This window comes from Scyliorhinus torazame, chromosome 3, assembly GCF_047496885.1.
Source record: "Scyliorhinus torazame isolate Kashiwa2021f chromosome 3, sScyTor2.1, whole genome shotgun sequence".
Lineage (NCBI taxonomy): Eukaryota > Metazoa > Chordata > Chondrichthyes > Carcharhiniformes > Scyliorhinidae > Scyliorhinus > Scyliorhinus torazame.
The window spans coordinates 44,467,111-44,487,071 of record NC_092709.1 but is presented as its reverse complement, the minus strand read 5'-3'; the positions used below and the strand labels follow the sequence as shown (position 1 = coordinate 44,487,071).

Genomic DNA, 19,961 nt, shown 5'->3' with positions numbered 1-19,961 from the left:
ACCAAAACAAAGCATATATGAAATACATGCTGTCTTCCTTTACAATCTCTTATCTTTAAAACAGTTCTAATGAAACACTATTCAATGAAATAGTTGACCTCTGGAATGAAAGCTCAATGGATAAATGCACTATTAAATTGCATAAATTTAGATAGAACTTAGATTTGCATAGGAAGTTCCCAATTTCAATCCTGGATGGTGATCAGAAATAGGAGCTCTTGGTTATATTGATCCCTCCCTAGCCGAGGGTCTCTGAGGCTAGTTGTAGGGCCCTGTTCCAATGCACTCCATTCCCCATGGCTTGTGATGTGGTTCACTTACGTTTGCTAGAAACTACAAATATATTCATACACAAGGCCCTGCCCTCTGTAAACAGAAAGAACATGTCCAAACATTCCACCTTTTTCACTCAAACAAAAGCTTGGCGGAACTATTCCCTGATGCATTACCCATGGCAATGCCTAGACCAACCAGAGTTCACTTTACAACCAATCAGCAGCTTTTTTCCTCATGCCCTATAAATTGTTATTCTCCTTGAAATTTGGTATCCTTCCATCTGTCGTGATGGGTGCAAGACAAAAAACTTCAACAACATGTCCATTTTTTCAGCAATACACAACCATTGTTCTTCTAATTGGCTTGTTCAGTACAGAATCTAACAATGTTATATAAATTTAGATTGAAGCTACTGGAAATCAATGCTGGAGTTGATGGATTCATGGTGTTTGATCTGGATCTGATTGAGCCAATGACAAAGGTAATTTAACACATATATTATGTATTCCGCATGATATTGATTCTGAACAAAATACGTGTATGTGCACAGTCTCAGTTATTGCGGTTGCTAGAATTGCTGTTTGCAAAGATTAATTAATGTCACATTTTCCTTAACTTAGAAACTGAATAGTCAGCTTGGCTAAGTAATAGGCTCTTGAGTCAGCATATTGTGGGATCAATTCCCACTCGAGCACATCATTACTGTCTTTTGAAAAAATGTTAAAACTTTAGCGCTGTCTACCAACACAGGCAGATATTAAAGAATCTATTGGCATTGAGGAGTTCTCTCTGCACTCCTAACCAACATCTTTCCCCAACCATCGTTTTCTGTGGGATCACACTGTGCACAAATTGACTGTTGCATTCAGCTATACAAAAAAACGACATGTCAAATGAAAATGAAATGAAATGAAAATCGCTTATTGTCACAAGTAGGCTTCAAATGAAGTTACTGTGAAAAGCCCCTAGTCGCCACATTCCGGCGCCTGTTCGGGAGGTTGATACGGGAATTGAACCGTGCTGCTGGCCTGCCTTGGTCTGCTTTAAGAGCCAGCTATTTAGCCCTGTGCTAAACCAGCCCCTAATGCAAATGATATCAGTGCTTTAGCATGTCCCAAATTGCTCAATCATAAAGTGCTCTAATGAAAATTATTTGTTAAAGTAATTTCAAATTTTGAACAATTTCCATCCTAACCTAGTGAATGTACTATTAATCACTGACCGGCCAGCCTGGCTGGCAAATATAACCTTTTTTAAAAAAAATTTAGAATATCCAATTATTTATTTTTTCCAATTAAGGGACAATTTAGCGTGGCCAGTTCACCTACCCTGCACATCTTTGGGTTGTGGGGGTGAGACCCACGCAGACACGGGGGAATGTGCAAACTCCATACGGTCAGGGACCCGGAGCTGGGATCGAACCTGGGTAGTCAGCGCTGTGAGGCAGCAGTGCTAACCACTGCGCCACTGTGCTGCCCCAACAAATGGTACCTGGAGAGGAGAGGTAACCCTCCCAATAGGGGCTGGGACTATTCCCACCGGGTTCCAGATGTCCATGACAGCCATTGCCTTCAGAGCCAAAGTGGCCCTGTCTTGACAATCAACAGGGGACCTGTTCAACAGGATATTGATGCTCTTAAACCAAACTGTCCTTAAGCTTTCTGGACTTAAGCAAATCAGATCTGTCCCTGTGGGGAGAGAGTGTGCATTTCATATTAGGCAAATTGTTTTAAGAATCTTGAGCATGTGATAGGTTTCTGCAAGTGTCGGGACGTCTAATGAGTCAGCCTTGGCTCTGTGGTCACGCTTTTACCTCTGAATCCAGATGATATAATCAAGTCCCACTCCAAAGACTTGAACCCAAAATCCAGTGCAATATGAAGGAAATGTTGAGATGCTGTCTTCAGGATAAGACATTAAATTGTCTGCCCTCCCAGGTAGTGGATGGAAATCATCCCATGACACTATTCATAAAGATTTGGAGAGTTCTTCCAGGGGTCCAGGCCCTACTCAAGCAGATCTGGTCACTATCTCGTTGAGGTCAATGAGATAATGCAATATGAAAATTGGCTGATGTGTTTCCTATGTCACAATGGTGAATACACCTTACTGGCTGTAATGTGCTTTGGCACATCCTGGGGAAATGAATGGTGCTGAATAAATGCAAATTCTTTCTCAGTTAAAATTCTGAAAGTTTCCTCTTTTAGCTGGTTGTGTGAAATGGGTTTGCGTAATATCAAGCAAGCTCCTGGTGGGGATTGTCCGATTAACCTGCAGTTGCAGGTGAATTCTCAGCCTCAGGTAGTTTCAGCCACAGGATGGCTATTCAAAGCAGGGGTGTCCAGGAGGAATGAGCTACATGTGTATCTTAAGCCTTGGAAATCTGGCTCTTAAAGCCCAGGTAACTCAGTCCTGTTTTGTGCCTTTGTCCTCTTAGTCACTGGTTTTTCCTCTTTGGAAATAGTGCTATTTGTTGGATGAATTTTGTGATTCAATTCATTGACATTCATGTTGTTGGCTTTTTAAATCTCAGTTATTCCTGGAGCACACAAAGGGTCTCAATCAGCTGCATATCCTACGGGAAGAGGTGGATGTGACTCCCAGTGATCTGCTGACTATGCCTTCCGTAAGTATGCTCAGCTCATAGCTGATTTGGGTAAAGAAATTGTAAGAATTTGTTTACTCAGCAAGTACTATTCCAGTGTAATGGAGAGTAAAACTGAGAATGCTGGTTATGAGCACTTAAGGAATTAACAAGGTTTCAGGTGCAGTTAAAGTAAGTGTGAAATTGATGTGTGTAAATACATAAGAGTACTTAGGCAAACCGAATCATTGTACTTACACTATGTAAAAAGCGATCCTAGTATCATCTACTACATCAAAATGATATTTAAACATAATAAAAACAGGAATGAGCAGGTCTGGCAACATTGGTGGAGACAGAAACAGCCTTAATGGGCGGGATCTACATGTCGCGATGCGCCCGGAAAACAAGCAACACAACCAGTAGATGCCGAGAGATCCCACTTCTGGGACCTACCCGGCTCACCACACCTCGCAAGATCTAACGCGATCTCACGAGACGTCGTGATGTGAGTCCCGCCCATTGTGCGCAGGATCACTTTCTGGCAATTAGGCAGAATAGAGTGAGACAGCCAGTCTCACTCTAGTATGTATTCCCGCGATCTAACCAAGGCATGGGATCTAACCCCTTTGCCTTGGAGACCTTGGGCGAGTGCCGTTCAGTGCTTGTCTCCACAGAGGGTCTCCCAGGGGATTGGAGGCCCCCAGGTGCATGCCCTCTGGACAGGATGGTACCCTGGTACTCCTGGTGCCACCTGGACACTCTGGCATTGCCAGCCTGGCATCCTGGTAGTGCCACCTGGCAGAGGCACTGCCAGGGTGCTAAGCTGGCATTTTCTGTGTGGCAGTGATCAGTCCGGGGGTGCCGTGCCTAAAAATGGCACCCCGATCTGTCGCTGCACTGAGGACGTCCAGCGAGCGGAGCTCCTCAGTGCTGAAAATGGGGCTAAGTGGGTCTCATTGGGAAGTTCCCCACTGAGGCCCCCAATCCACCAGCAAGGTTGATAGATACCGTGGTGTTTCTCAGCACTCCGAGTGCTGGGAAACACCCGGCTAATCTCGCGCCACAGGTCTCTGTCCCCATTCGGGTAGATCACACCCAACATTTGAAATGAAATGAAATGAAATGAAAATCGCTTATTGTCACAAGTAGGCTTCAAATGAAGTTACTGTGAAAAGCCCCTAGTCGCCACATTCCGGCGCCTGTTCGGGGAGGCTGTTACGGGAATCGAACCGTGCTGCTGGCCTGCCTTGGTCTGCTTTCAAAGCCAGCGATTTAGCCCTGTGCTCGCATCCACATGACATTCTCAGGTTAAAAGCTTTAAGCTCTGAAGAAAAGTCATATTGGACTTGATACATTGGGCGGGATTCTCTGTTTCAGAGACTATGTGCTGATGCCAGGACTGGATGGCAAGGGTTTTACCGCCCCGAAAGTGACGATGATCTGGGAGCGATTCAGGATAGCCTTAAATATAAGCACTCCACTCCCCACACATTCTCATTCCAGCCAAGAAGATGCCACCCCGAAGAGCCGCTCCGAGGTTTACTAATGCCGAGCTTGAGACACTGTTGGATGCTGTGGAGGAGAGTTGGTACAACCTGTCCCCCGGGGTGGGAAGGAGGCTGCTACCCACGGATGCCAACTGGGCCTTGGCGGAGGTGGCAGAACCCATGAATGCTGTGGGCCTCTCTGCAAGGTCCAACCAGCAGTGCAGGACGAAGCTGCACAACCTCTGGGCGGCCTGGGGGGAGGGGGGGGAGCAATCCTCCAGGCCAGCCAGGATTTCCACCTACCAACATACCGCTGGCACTAACCTCCGTCCCACACTCCCTTAGAATCCTCCCTCACCAAGAGAGCGATCGAATCCCACCCACCTACAGTCCGTGCGCACTCCACTCTGCACCACCTGGCAACATCCATGCCGTCCGCCATGGTCTGGACACAGGCCATGTGTCGTGGACCCAGTGCGCTGCCCGCGTATGAATGTCTCACACTGTGCATTATCTCTCCCCCCAGGAGAAGGCAGTCCACAACCGCCAGGAACAGGAGAAGACTGAAGGGCGCCTGCCACACCTGCGGCCCCTCGCCACGGCAGAGCAGAGGACGTTGGACCTGGTCGGAGAGCGGATAGTTGCCAAGGTGGAGGTCGGCATCGGAGATCCAAGTGAGCCCGCAATGAATAGTGATGGACCGTGTGGCACCTCCCCGACCCGTGGGCCAACCAAGCGTCTTGTCTTTTGTCTTGCAGGGTCACCTGGCGATGAGGCAGGTCCATCTGGGGTCCCCCGACCCCAGCCGCAACCTCGCGACTCATCCCGCGACGCGGCGGGACCTGCTGGTGACCTGCGCCCTCAGCCACAACCCCGTGACACCCCGGAGCATACGTCCTGAGACGACACCGACATCTCGGCACTGCTGTCACCTACACCCTCTACCATCCCAGAGACACTCGCCTCGGTTGGGCATGTTAATGTAGTGGCTCCTGAGGTACGATCTGGTGCGCAACACACACGTGCAGCGGTGCAGCAGGTGGAAGTAAGATCCCCCAAGGGGTGGGCGGACAGTGGAAGGACGGCTCGGCCCCAGGGACCAGTTGCCGTCCATACGGGTCTCAGGCATCTGGAAAGGGTGGTCCCATCAATATTGGAGATGCAGGTGCAGAGCCAGGGACTACATGAGGGTTGTCAGCAACCATCCAGGGCCTTCAGGTGCAGTTGGAGGAGTCCAACTGCCTTCAGGGGCAGGAGGTGGTGCCAACCAAGTGTGCCACCCAGGCAAACACCGCACAAGTGACGTCCATGGTGGAGGCCTTGGGTGAGGCGGTATCGGCCATGGATCAGGATGCCTAAAGGCCTGGGCACAATGTGATGGCGGTTGCCTGGTCACAGGGCGGTGATCGCAGCAGGTAGCCGCCTCTACGTCTGATGTACCGCCTGGGGACCCACCTAGATGGAGCTTTAGGGCAGGTAAGGCTAGAAAGTTAGACACCAGTTAAGTTGGCATGGGTGCCAGCCAGAACTCAATATGGGGTAGAGGGCTAACGTCCTTTGCTTCCGTAATCACCCGCCGGAGAATCCTGCTCGGCTGGCGATCGGCAGCACCACCCACAGCTGCAGAGTGGCTTGCTGACCTTTCGGAATTTCTCCACCTGGAGAAGGTCAAATACACCATCTGACAGTTGGAAGATAGCTTCCAAAAAGCGTGGGGTGGAGGGGGTGGAGGGGGGAAACTGGAGGTAACACCAAGGGGAACCCAGAGAGAGACCGACGCAGGGATCAGAGGGCCCAACACAAAGCCATAAAGCCCGTGGGCAGCACGGTAGCACAAGGGGATAGCACTGTGGCTTCACAGCACCAGAGTCCCAGGTTCGATTCCCCGCTGGGTCACTGTCTGTGCGGAGTCTGCACATCCTCCCCGTGTCTGCGTGGGTTTCCTCCGGGTGCTCCGGTTTCCTCCCACAGTCCAAAGATGTGCAGGTTAGGTGGATTGGCCATGCTAAATTGCCCTTAGTGACCAAAAAGGTTACGAGGGGTTATTGGGTGATGGGGATAGGGTGGAAGTGAGGGCTTGAGTGGATCGGTGCAGACTCGATGGGCTGAATGGCCTCCTTCTGCATTGTATGTTCTATCTGTGTAACAAGAAAAGACAAACACCAAACAAACCACCTACGGTGAAAGAAAGGGCCTTAAATAAGGCCCAGAAAAAGCAGGAGAGGTGGCAAAGGGGAGAAGGGGGTGGGGGCCGGACGAGGTCACCGCAAAGATACAACATGTAAACTGTTACTGTCTCATCCATTTTCATTTTAATACTGCATCGGGCCCATTAATGTTATACCAACGGCCTTTACAGTACAATTTGCATGCCCACATTTCCGTGTGGAGTGGAACGTATTTACGCTGCTGTCGTGGCACTGGAGCATGACATTCTGTTGGACGCCTGGGGCCGGCCTCGATTTTCGGCTGACACGTGATTCTCTGCCTAATCGCGATTCATGACTCCGGCATCGTTGGACGGAGAATCCCACCCATTAGCTCTGCTGCTCTCTCCACAGACGCAATGCTGCCAGACCTGCTGAGTGCATCCTGCAGTATCTGTTTTGATCTCAGATATCCAACATCCGCAGTATTTTGCATTTATCATAATATTTCTAAAAGTAGAAAGGCAAAAAACTTTTGCCAATGATAATTTATTTTTCAATTAAAAAAAGGAAATTAACTTGACTCATAAAATGTAATTGTTCTGACACTTGCCATCATCCCTGGTGTTTTTGAGGAGGTCTGCCAGCCAGAATGCTCGGAGAACTCCCTGCTTTTCATCAAAGAGTGCCATGGAACGTTCTCCATATGTGCGTGCGTTTCCTCCGGGTGATCCGGTTTCCTCCCGCAAGTCGTGAAAGACGTGCTGTTAGGTGAATTGGACATTCTGAATTCTCACTCAGTGTACCCAAATAGGCGCCGGAGTGTGGCGACTAGGGGCTTTTCACAGTAACTTCATTGCAGTGTTAATGTAAGCCTACTTGTGACACTAATAAAGATTATTATTTTTAAAAAAAAGTTTTAGAGTATCCAATTTTTTTTTTTCAGTTAAGGGGCAATTTAGCGTGGCCTATTCACCTTCTTTGGGTTATGGGGGTGGGACCCACGCAGACACGGGGAGAATGTGCGAACTCCACACGGACAGTGACTCAGAGCCGGGATCAAACCTGGGACCTCGGCGTGATTATTATTATTAACATACCCTTAGATCACAGAACCGGCAGATGGGACTTCAATTTAACATTCACCCAGATAATGGAGCACATCCTCAATACAGCTTAGGCGTGTCACTGGAGATTACATACTCAAGTCTGGGGTGTAGATTGAAACGACAATCTTGTAACTCAGAGCGAAGTGTGTAACCACTGAGCCAAATAGGCACGGAGTTTGAATCCCATTTCCAGTGGGGCAAATGGACACCAAGATAATACCCATAATGTTTGCACTTATCCACATAATTCTCAGTCAAATAGATCACCCACTTACCTGATGTAAGGAATATAAATAGCTCATTGGTGCTGTGAAGAGTGCTCTTCCAAGTCTGGGGTTAAAATGAACCATCTCTGCCCAATAGAAGGAACTTCATTCTTCTTGTACCTTAAACTCAGAATATTTGATACTTTCACTGAAGTACAAAAGACACCAATGATATTGTCATTTTAAAAATTGAAGTGTAAATGCATATTTTTTGTGTCTCGAGGCCTTGTGGCTCAGTGGGTAGCATCCATAACTCTGAGGGAGAAACTCCAGGTTTAAATCGGATTTCAAGACTTGTTGGCCAAGGAGGAAGTGTTTGTGACAAGGTTCAATTAAGTTGATAGTCAGCCAGTTAACCTTTCCAATCCTCCCCCACTAATCCTCAAAGAGAAGGAATACATGTGAAGATGTGAAATAGAGACGTGCTATAATTAATCTTATTCTTTCAATATGTAGGGTGGGGTCACCCTGCATGGACTAAAATACAACATTGGAGTTGGTATTCTTTTCATAGAAGCATGGCTAAGAGGTAAGGACAGTTGCAGAACATGTTTTTTAGTGATCAATTTCAAGTTAGAAATTTGAATAGTTAACTCCTTATATTTGATGTGTGTTTGGTCCAACAAATGGAAAATGAACAAAGTGCCCACCGTATCCCTCTTTAATCTGATCTGATAGAAAGCTGTGGGTAAAGCTGAAGCCACAGGTAACTGGTAATACAGTGACCACCTCCCAGCTAGATAGATTGATAAATCCCTCCGAATTGTCCTCCAGCTCTCAATCTGCTGCTTGGAAAGTAGGTTTATCAGTTATCTGTTAAGCCACTAGATGGGGCTCCCTGCTACGATGACAAACTGCAGGTTTGGAGGGGAATAGAAGGCAGTGGTAAACTTGGCTGGACCTATACTGCACAACTCATAACTCATAAACTGGAATAGGTGTCACTAGCAATTCGACACACCAAACTCCCCTGCACAAAATGGGTTGCAAAGCAAACTGTTATTCCAATGGTGAGGAGAAATGAAAGAAAAATCATGTTTGGCAATTTTATGGTTGTGTTGTACTTAAATTTCCAGAAGGTGTTTGACAAGGTGCCACATCACAGGTTACTACACAAAATAAGAGCTCATGGTGGTGGTGGGAGGTTGGGGGGGGGGGGGGGGGGGGCGGGAAGAGTAGATGTAAATGCACATTTTCTGGTTGGCAAAGCACTGACTAGCAGCCACTGTTGGGCCCTCAACTATTTACAGTTTATATCAATAATTTGGGTGAAGGGATTAAGTGTTGCTAAATTTGATACAAAGATAGGTAGAAATGGAAGTTCCGAAGAGGACATAAGGAATTTGCAAAGGTATAGAGATACGTTCATTGAGTGGCAAATAAAATGGCAGATGGATTAAAATGTGGAGAAAATGTGAAATTGTCCACTTTAGCAATAGAAAAGCAGCATATTAATTAAATGGAGAAAATTATAGGACTCTTGAATACAGAGGACTCAGGGTGTCCTGATACGTGATTCATAGTTAATATCCAGGTTAGGCAAATGATTAGAAAGGCAAATGAAATATTGTTGTTTATTGCAAGAGGGATGGAATGAAAAACTAGCAATGTTTTACTCCAGTTGTATAGAAAGGATCTAAATGCGTTTGAAGAATTTCAAAGAAGTTTCACTCGACTGATACCTGAGGTTGGGGAGGGGTCTATCTTATGAGGAAAAGTTGAGCATGTACCTATTGGAGTTGAGAAGATTGCGAGGGGAGGTGACATTATTGAAACATCCTGAACAGTTATGTCAGGGTGGATACCGAAAAGATGTTTCTCCTGATGGGGGAGACTAGAACCAGGGAAGACAGTTTAACAATTAGAGGTCCCCCGTTTAAGATGAAAATGAGGAGAATCTTTTTCTCTGAGGGTCGGGAGTCTTTGGAACACTCTTTCCCAGGGAGTAGATGAGGCAGGGTCAATGAATATTTTTAACACAGAGATAGATCGATTCTTTTTTTTTTTTTTTAATTTTATTAAGGTTTTTTAACAACACAATTTTTTCCCCTTACAAACAATAACTCCCCCCCCCGGTAACAAAATAACGCAAAATCACCCTGAGCAAGATATATACATGGCAAGATGGTATATTTACATAGCTTTATACACTGGCTCTTGGCCGCACGTACCGTTTCTCCCCACCCTCCATGCCATCGCCCGCTCATCCATCCCCTCAAACAATCTCTCGTTCCCCCCCCCCCCCTCCAGGGTTGCTGCTGCTGACCGACCTTCTTCTAACACTCCGCGAGATATTCCAGGAACGGTTGCCACCGCCTGTAAAACCCCTGTGCAGACCCTCTCACAGCAAACTTAATTCTCTCCAATTTTATGAACCCCGCCATGTCGTTAATCCAGGCCTCCAGGCTAGGGGGCTTCGCCTCCTTCCACAATAGCAACACCCTTGGCTGGGCTACTAGGGACGCAAAGGCCAGAATTCCAGCCTCTTTCGCCTCCTGCACTCCCAGCTCATCCACTACTCCAAATATTGCTAGTCCCCAGCTTGGCTTGACCCGGACTTTCACCACCTGGGATATTACTCCCGCCACACCTCTCCAGAACCCCTCCAATGCCGGGCATGACCAAAACATATGGACATGGTTCGCCGGACTCCCTGAACATCTTTCACATCTATCCTCTACCCCAAAGAACCTATTCAGCCTCGCCCTCGTCAAATGCGCTCTAGATAGATCGATTCTTGAATAACAAAGGAGTCAAAGGTTATTAGGGCAGGCGGAATGTGGAGTTGAGACCACAATCAGATCGTCCACGATCTTGTTGAATGGCGGAGCAGGCTCGAGGGGCCGAGTGGCTGACCAGTCCTTATCGTAGAATTTACAGTGCAGAAGGAGGCCATTTGGCCCATTGAATCTGCATCGGCTCTTGGAAAGAGAACCCTACTTAAGCCCACACCTCCACTCTATCCCCGTAACCCGGCAACCCCAACTAACCTTTTGGACACTAAAGGGCAATTTAGCATAGCCAATCCACCTAACCTGCCTATCTTTGTACGGTGAGGGGAAACTGGAGCACCCGGAGGAAACCCACGCAGACATGGGGAGAAAGTGCAAACTCCACGCAGTCATCCAAGGCCGGAATTGATCCTGGGTCCCTGGAGCTGAGAGGCAGCTGTGCTAACCACTATTCGTATGAGATTCTGATTTTTCTCTTGGCAGTTTTTCTGCCAAGAGTGGTAGTAATTTATAGCGGTTTATTGAAACAGGTAGTCTGCCCCAAAAGGTGCGAGGTCGTGGATATCTGCGACGAAGAGTCAGATTCCACCCCAATTTGCACCCACGGATGGATTTTTGTGCAGGAACATCAATTTCTTGCACTAATTTTTTTAAAGCTCAGACATTACGGATAATTTACCTCTTTGAATAGAGATTTTTTTTCCGAACTGTAGGTTGTTTTATACACCCCTTACAATTTTCACATATACCCCTGCTCCCCTGAAGGTCACTAGTCATGTCTGAGCTCAGTTGATCATTCTTCGCCTTAAACAAGGACTGCCAATTTTCCATGGGGGGGGGGGGAATCACTTGTGTGTCGATTAAGAGATATTTGTATTCTTGACACTTGATTTGCAAGCCAACCAGTGTGACTGTGACTGTGTCATTTTCTGTAAAAGATAACTGGTACTGTGTATAATTGGCAATGAAAGTGACGAACAGGGATGTGAATTTTTAGTGCCAACATTGTAAATAGACTTAAAAAGAAAAAGAACAAAAGTTGAATCATTGTGGTTATATTTTTCTAAGTTGCAGCAATTTTATTTTTATTCCAGGCCAAGGTCACTTTTGTTTTCGGGGTCAGGTGGAGGATTCGGCTACTGCAGAAATATCCCGATCACAGGTACACAGTGTTAACCTATTTAGATTATAGTCACGTTATTATTTATTTAGATACGTAAACGGTGTCATTTTGCTGTTTGCTTCCTCAATATCAAGTAAATTATTGTAGGGTACTTAAGTTTCCTTCCCTAAGTTTCCTTCCCTAAAGGACATTAGTGAACCAGATGAGTTTTTATGACAATGGCTTCAGGATCATAATTAGACTTTTCATTTCAGATTTTTTAAAAATTGAATTCAAATGTCACCATTTGCCGTGGTGGCATTTTTAAAAACATTTAGAGTACCCAATTATTTTTTTTCCAATTAAGGGGCAATTTAGCGTCGCGAATCCATCTATTCTGCACATTTTTAGGTTGTGGGAGTGAAACCCACGCAGACACGGTAAGAATGTGCAAACTCCACACGGACAGTGACCCAGGGCCGGCATTTGAACCCGGGTCTTCAGCGCCGTAGTCCCAGTGCTAACCATTGCCCTGCCATGGTGGGATTTGAGCAAGTGTCCACACACAGAGCATTACCCTGGGGCTCTGGGTTACTAATCAAGTGGCTGGATCCCTGCTCTGCAAGCTCCCCCTGCTGTTATCCTTGGCACTCCCAGTGCTGCTTTTGGTATGAAGGGACGGGTTGCTGCTAATTGTTGATTCAAGGTGTTTGTAGGTCTCAACAACCTCCAGCGGGAGGTTGTAACTGATGGAAGGTATAGTCCTGGTCCATATCTCTTCCTAATGCTAATTATCAGTTAAACTGCTTGCAGGCCTCGGCGAGCCAATCTACAACTTCATTATGGGATGTCAGCATAGCATCATCAGATCAGCAAACAGCAAAGCATGGACTAGGTCATTGTGCACTTTGAACAATTTGCCATCAGCTTTGGCATGCAGGGTAGGCACCCTCATTTGAGTTGCTAAAAGCATACAACAGCAGCATGGAGCAGCAAAGAGAGTTGGCGCCAGGACATGGCCCTGCTTTACCCCACTGCTGGTCTTGATAAGCTCCAATAATGCTCCAATGTAATTGACGAAACTGTGCCTGTCCTGGTGGCAAGAAATGAAACCCAAAAGTCCAGACAGGCAGCTTATTTTCCACAGCAGTTTAACAAGTCTGCCTCTGCTGACAAGGCCGAAGGCCGTGGCGAGGTCGATCAAGGCAATGTAGAGTGATCTTCGCTGTTTGTGGCACTTCTCCTGTACCCGCTGAAGTGAGGAAATTATGTCAACATGCCAGCTCCGAAGCTGCACTGAAATTCAGGGGAGATACAAGATACCATGGTCTGCATTTTGGTCAGAGCAAGCGAGCGAAGAGCAAGCGAGCAAAAAATCTTCCACAGAACCACTTCAGTGCAGGTAGGCCCTCCGACCCTCTGAAAGTGCACCCTACCTAAGCCCACTCTCCCGCCCTATCCCCATAACCCCACCTAACCTGCACATCTTTGGACACTAAGGGGCAATTAGCATGGTCAAGCCACCTAACCTGCACATCTTTGGACTGGAGCACCCAGAGGAAACCCACGCAGCCACAGGGAAGGTACAAACTCCATACAGTCACCTAAGGCTGGAATTGAACCCAGGTCCCTGGCGCTGTGAGGCAGCAGTGCTAACCACTGTGCCACCATAGTGAAGTTCCCCACAATACTGGAGATGCCTTGGTAATTGCGACCCCTTTTGTTTTTTTTTTTACAAGGGAACTTTTTCTTCCCCCTATTTAACAGAGACATCAAGATCACTTGTCGTCCCCATCATTGGTCTTTGATTTCTGCTGGAATGATGATCAAAGCTACAATCTTATTGGTTCAGTACTATACCAGGTCTCAGTAACTTCAAGTGTTGTATTACCCACCAACACATTGGCAAAGCTGCTTTTGTTTCCAAAAAAACATGGATATGCTTTTTGCAGGATTAATTTAAGCATTACTTTTTTTAAATAAACATTTTATGGAGGTATTTCTTTGGCATTGTAACAGCAACAAAATAAACAATGTACATAACAGGGAAAATATTAATATAGTGCAAATACGGGCAGCATGATGGCGCAGTGGGTTAGCCCTGATGCCTCACGGCGCCGAGGTCCCAGGTTCGATCCCGGCTCTGGGTCACTGTCCGTGTGGAGTTTGCACATTCTCCCCATGTTTGCATGTGTTTCACCCCCACAACCCAATGATGTGCAGGGTAGGTGGATTGGCCACGCTAAATTGCTCCTTAATTGGAAAAAATGAATTGGGTATTCTAAATTTATAACAAAAAAAAACATAGTGCAAATACCACCTCCCTCTCCCACAGGTCCCACCATTACTTAACCCCCTAATCTGCGCTAGCCAACCCCCCCCCCCTTCTGCTGACGATTAATTCTCTGCGAAGAAGTCAACGAATGGTGGCCACCTCCGGGCGAACCCTAACAGAGACCCTCTCATGGCGAACTTAATTTTATCCAGGCAGAGAAAGCCAGCCATGTCCGATAGCCAGGTCTCCGATTTGGGGGGCTTCGAGTCCCTCCATGCCAATAATATGTCTCCGGGCTACCAGGGAAGCAAAGGCCAGAACATCTGCCTCTTTCTCCTCCTGGATTCCCGGATCCTGCGACACCCCAAAAATCGCCACCTCTGGACTCATTGCCACCTTTATATTTAATACCTTGGACATGACATCCGCAAACCCCTGCCAAAATCCCCTCAGCCTTGGACATGTCCGGAACATGTGGACATGGTTCTCTGGCCCCCCCGCACATTTCACACACCTGTCTTCCACCCCAAAAAATCTGCTCATTCAGGCCACTGTCATTGGAGCCCGGTGAACAACCTTAAATTGGATCAGGCTGAGCCTGGCTGAGCGCATCTACTCAGCGCATCTGCCCTAAGGCCCTCCTCTAACTCTCCCCCCAGCTCCTCCTACCATTTTTGCTTCAGCTCCTCGGTCTGCGTCTCCTCTGATCCCATAAGCTCTTTATATATGTCCGAGACGCTCCCCTCTCCTATCCATCCTCTAGAAACCACCCTATCCTGAATCCCCCTTAGTGGCAGGAGTGGGACGGTTGGTACCTGCTTTCGTAAAAAGTCCCGCACCTGCAGATATCGAAATTCATTTCCCCGCCAATGCAACCTTCTCCTCCAGTGCCCTTATGCTCGGGAAGCTTCCTTCTATAAACAAGTCCCCCATCCTCTCGATCCCCGCTCTCCGCCAAATTCGGAACCGCCCCCGTCCATTCTCCCTGGGGCAAACCGGTGATTATCGCAGATTGGGGACCAGACCGATGCCTCCTCTGCTCCCACATGTCTCCTCCACTGCCCTCAGACTCTCAGGGCTGCCACCACCACTGGACTGGTGGAGTACCGCACCGGCGGGCACGGCAGAGACGCTGTTACCAACACCCCCAGACCTGTGCCCTTGCAAGAAGCCGCCTCCATGCGCACCCACGGCCCCCCCCCCCCCCAGCCACCTCCTCACCATGGCTACATTAGCCGCCCAGTAATAATTGCTGAAATTCGGCAGCGCCAGCCCACCATTCCCCCGACTCCGTTTGAGCATTGCCCTCTTCACTTGCGGGGACTTCCCCCCCCCTCCCACAAAGCCCACAATAACTTTACTGACTCGCTTAAAAAAGGACCACGGGATGAAGATGGGGAGGCATTGGAAAATGAATAGGAATCTTGGGAGGACCGTCATTTTTACCATTTGAACTCTGCCCACCAGAGACAACAGGAGCGCATCGCAGCTCCAGAAATCCTCCTTCACCTGATCCACCAGCCGGGCCAAATTCAATTTATGAAGCCTGTCCCAATCCCTCGCCACTTGGGATACCTAGGTACCTGAAACTGTCCCCTACCAGTCTGAACGGCAGTTCCCCCAGTCGCCTCTCCTGACCCCTCACCTGGACTACAAACATCTCGCTCTTCCCCATATTGAACTTATACCCCGAAAACCGGCCGAATTCCCCTAAGATTCCCATAATTACTTCCATCCCCTCCATTGGGTCTGAGACATACAAAAGCAGGTAATCCGCATACAGCGAGACTCTGTGCTCCACCCCCGGACCAGTCCCTTCCAGCCCCTTGAGGCCCTCAGAGCAATTGCCAGCGGCTCTATTGCCAGCGCAAACAGCAGTGGGGAGAGGGGGCATCCCTGCCTCGTCCCCGGTGCAGTCTAAAATAGTCCGAAGTCGTCCTGTTCATCCGTACACTTGCAACCGGAGCCCGGTACAGCAACCTAACCCAGTCAGTAAAGCCCCTCCCAAATCCGAACCGCTCCAGCACCTCCCATAAATAATCCCACTCAACCCGGTCAAAAGCTTTCTCAGCATCTATCGCGACCACTACCTCCACCTCCCTGCTCTCCGGGAGCATCATGACCACGTTTAGCGGCCTTCTTACATTGGCCACCAGCTGCCTGCCCTTAACGAACCCCGTCTGATCCTCCGCAATGCCACAGTCCTCAATCCTGGAGGACAAAATTTTGGCCAGCAGTTTGGCATCTACGTTCAACAAGGAAATCGACCTGTAAGACCCACATAGTTCCAGGTCCTTGGCCCGTTTCAGGATAAGCGAGATCATGGCTGTGACATCGCCTGGGGCAGAACCCCTCTTTCCCGAGCCTCGTTAAAAACCTTCATCAGCACTGGTCCCAATATTCCGGAGAACTTCTCAGAGAACTCGACTGGGTACCCAGCCGGTCCCGGGCCTTACCCGACTACATGGCCTTCAAACCGTCCACTATCACCTCCAGCCCGATCGGGACCCCCAGCCCTTCTACCAGCACCCCGTCCACCCTTGGGAATGTCATCCCCTCTGGCCCCGCAGGGGGTTCCGACCTATACAACCTGCTATAAAAGACCCGGAAGGCCTTGCTCACCCCTGCCGAGTCCCCAACTAATTTCCCATCCCCATCAATAACTTTCCCTATTTCTCTAGCTGCCTCCCTCTTTCTGAGCTGCTGTGCAAGCATCCTGCTGGCCTTCTCACCGTGCTCGTAAATCGCTCCTCGCCTTTCTGAGCTCTTCCATTGCCCTCCCTGTGGTAAGCAAGCCAAATTCCGCCTGTAGCCTCCAACGTTCCCTTAACAGCCCTGCCTCTGGAGCCTCCGCATACATCCTATCAACTTGTAGAATCTCTTTTACCAGTCGGTCCGTCTCTGCCCTGTCCCTGTGAGCCCGGATCGAAATCAGCTCCCCTCTCACCACTGCCTTCAGTGCTTCCCAGACCGCCGCTGCTGACACCTTCCCCGTATCATTCACCTGCAGGTAGTTCAACATACAATTCCTCAGCCTCTCGCATGCCGCTTCGTCCGCCAATAGCCCTACATCCAACCTCCATTGCGGGCGCTGCTTGCTATCAATACTAACCTGCAGGTCCACCCAGTGCGGAGCATGGTCCGAGATCGTGATCGACGAGTACCCCGTATACATCACCCCAGCCAGTAGGGCCTACCCAAGACAAAGAAATCGATCCGATAGTACACTTATGTACGTGGGGGTAAAAAGAAAATTCCTTCGCCCTTGGCTGCCTAAATCTCCATGGGTCAACCCCCCCCCCCGCAAAACCCAAAAAACAGGAGAAAAAAAGGGCCCAATATAGGCCAACAAGTTGTCTCAAAGTTTGAGAGTTCTCAGACCCCACCAGTCCTTTTAGCAAAGTCCAGCGCCTCATCGGGCGACTCAAAATAGTGATGCTGACCCTCGTGCGTGACCCAAAGACACGCCGGATACAGCAGACCGAACTTCACCTGCTTCTTGAAGAAGAGACTTGACTTGGTTAAAGCCTGCTCTCTTCCTCGCCACCTCCACGCTCAGGTCCTGGTACACCCGCAGGATACGGTTGGCCCACTTACAACCCCGCGTTCGTTTGGCCCACCGAAGAATGCATTCCTTGTCCAGGAACCTATGGAATCTCACCACCATTGCCCTCGGAGGATCCCCCGCTCGCAGCTTCCTTGAAGCACTCTGTACGCCCTGTCCACCTCCAACGGTCAGGGGAATGCCCCCTCCCCCAGCAGTTTTTCGAACATAGCCGCTACGTATGCCCCAGCGTCTGCTCCCTCAGCCCCCTCCGGGAGCCTGACAATTCTTAAGTTCTGCCGGCGGCACCGATTCCCAAGGTCCTCCACCTTCTCCAGGAGCCTTTTCTGCTCGTCCCAAAGCATCCCCACCTCCAGCTCCACCGCTGTTTGATGCTCCTCCTGGTCAGCCAGCGCCTTCTCAACCTTCTGGATCGCCCGATCCTGGGCGTCCAATCCATGCTCTAGCCGATCGATCGATTCTTTAATCAGGTCCAAACATTCCCGCTTCTGCCTGGCAAAACCCGCATCACCTGCTCCGTTGGTCGCTGCGCCGCCACCCCAGGGGGTCCGGTCCTCGGCCAATTTAAGCATTACTACTAGCCACACAGCGTGGCAATTTATGAGGCATATGACGGAGAACCAAAACAATTTACCGTTCCTGGAAAAGTAATTGTCCTTACAACAGCATGATTAGGAACGGTGCTGTTGACATTATATCCATGTTACAAGCATACTCAAACTCTCCCAAGTTGCCATGATACAATCCTTGGAGTAATTACATTTACGTCAGCAGTTTGCTAGAGAGATCCCACCAGTCTCACCCTTTCCTGTATATTTCTGAGCTTCAAATATACATCTAATTTTATCTTGAAAGTTGCAATGGATTGTGCCTCGTTCATTCCCTGGGACAAATACTTCCATCTATCAACCCTCGCATGAAGAACTTTCTCTAAACTTGTCTTCAGCTCCTGTTATAGGTAGAGTTCCGGAGTGGGGGCACAGGTCTTGGTCAGGTGCTCTTTTGGAGGATCGATGAAGATCCGATGGGCCAAATGGCCTTCTTCTGCACTGTCGGGATTCTATATGGTGTAGGTAGTCCCTTAGTGCTGTTAGACTCAGACTCACTGCAGAGCAGAAGGAGCTCATTCGGCCCATCGTGTCTGCACTGACCCTCTGAAAGAGCACCCGACCTAGACCCACTCTCCAGCCAAACCCCCGTAATCCCATTTAACCTGAACATCCCTGGACACTAAGGGCAAATTATTTTTATCACAGCCAATCCACCTAACCTGCACATCTTTGGACTGTGGGGAAAACCGGAGCACCCGGAGGAAATCCACACAGTCACAGGGAGAAATTACAAATTCCACACAAAGAAATTACCCCCGGCTGGTGAGCCAATGAAAGGCTGACCTTCCCCCCCCCATACTTATAAAACAAAACTCTCAAATGGCAAAGCTGGCTCACCGCCTTCCCCATCAACACTAACTCAAACTCCATCTGCGGCTTCTTCCTCTCCGATAGCAGCTGTGCCATTGGGGCTGCAGAGTATGGACGGTCCACCTCAAGGATGGAATCCATCTACCGTGCCTCTCTGCCCTTCCAGATGTATTTCTGTGAGCCTTAAACAAAATTATCTCCCCTCCCCCCCCACCCCCGATGGCCGCCTTCAGTGCTTCCCAGAACGTGGAAGGTGAGTCCTCCTCATTCTTTTTAAAGTCCACGTAATATTCAAAAGCAGAAGCCACCCTCTCAGAAAACCCCTCGTCTGCGAGCATCATCGTCTCCAACCACATAGAGTGAGGCGTGATCGCATTTTATAATCGCCAGGTACCCTGCCCCCATAACCCTGAGGAGCAACGGCTTCCCCACTACAAAGAAATCAATATGGGATCAGATCCGACGCACATGTGAAAAGAAGGTGCCAGGCTGCTGTGCCAAGTTGCCCATCTCAGTGATCAGGCCCGGGGGTACTCTGCCCTTAAGAGGTAGGATGAGGGGGTTCAAGGATCCCCTAAGAGGTAAGTTAGGACATGAGAGGTTGGGGGTCCGGAGGCTGTGGTGCATTGCCCGAAGGGGGTCAAGACATTGGCGAGCTCAGCTTGTCAGTGCAGGAAGTGAGGTAAGTGCAGCCTCCACGGGGTCTTCCCACCAAGGTCAAAAACACGCCAGAGTCCATTCTCGGCACTGCAGGCGCCCATAACAGGACTCTGTTTTTTGTATGTTAAATCGCACCCAATATGTAAGAAAAATAGGTAAAAGCCATACATGGACATTGGAGGTGCACGAGAAGACAGATTGCAATGAGAAGAACATAGAACATACACTGCAGAAGGAGGCCATTCAGCCCATCGAGTCTGCACCAACCCACTTAAGCCCCCACTTCCACCCTATCCCTGTACCCCAATAACCCCTCCTAACCTTTTTGGATACT

At 48.8% G+C, this 19,961-nt stretch overlaps 1 protein-coding gene across 2 annotated transcripts in view; it reads left to right on the top strand.

Moving 5' to 3' along the window:
- Nucleotides 1–19,961, top strand: part of ugl (ureidoglycolate lyase) — a 113,991-nt gene that overhangs the window by 86,924 nt on the left and 7,106 nt on the right. For both annotated transcript variants that reach the window (XM_072495594.1, XM_072495595.1), the window contains exons 11-14: nt 679–757; nt 2,810–2,902; nt 8,329–8,401; nt 11,699–11,766. In XM_072495594.1, the coding sequence (XP_072351695.1) occupies nt 679–757; nt 2,810–2,902; nt 8,329–8,401; nt 11,699–11,766 (313 nt within the window). The remainder of the gene's footprint in view (nt 1–678; nt 758–2,809; nt 2,903–8,328; nt 8,402–11,698; nt 11,767–19,961) is intronic.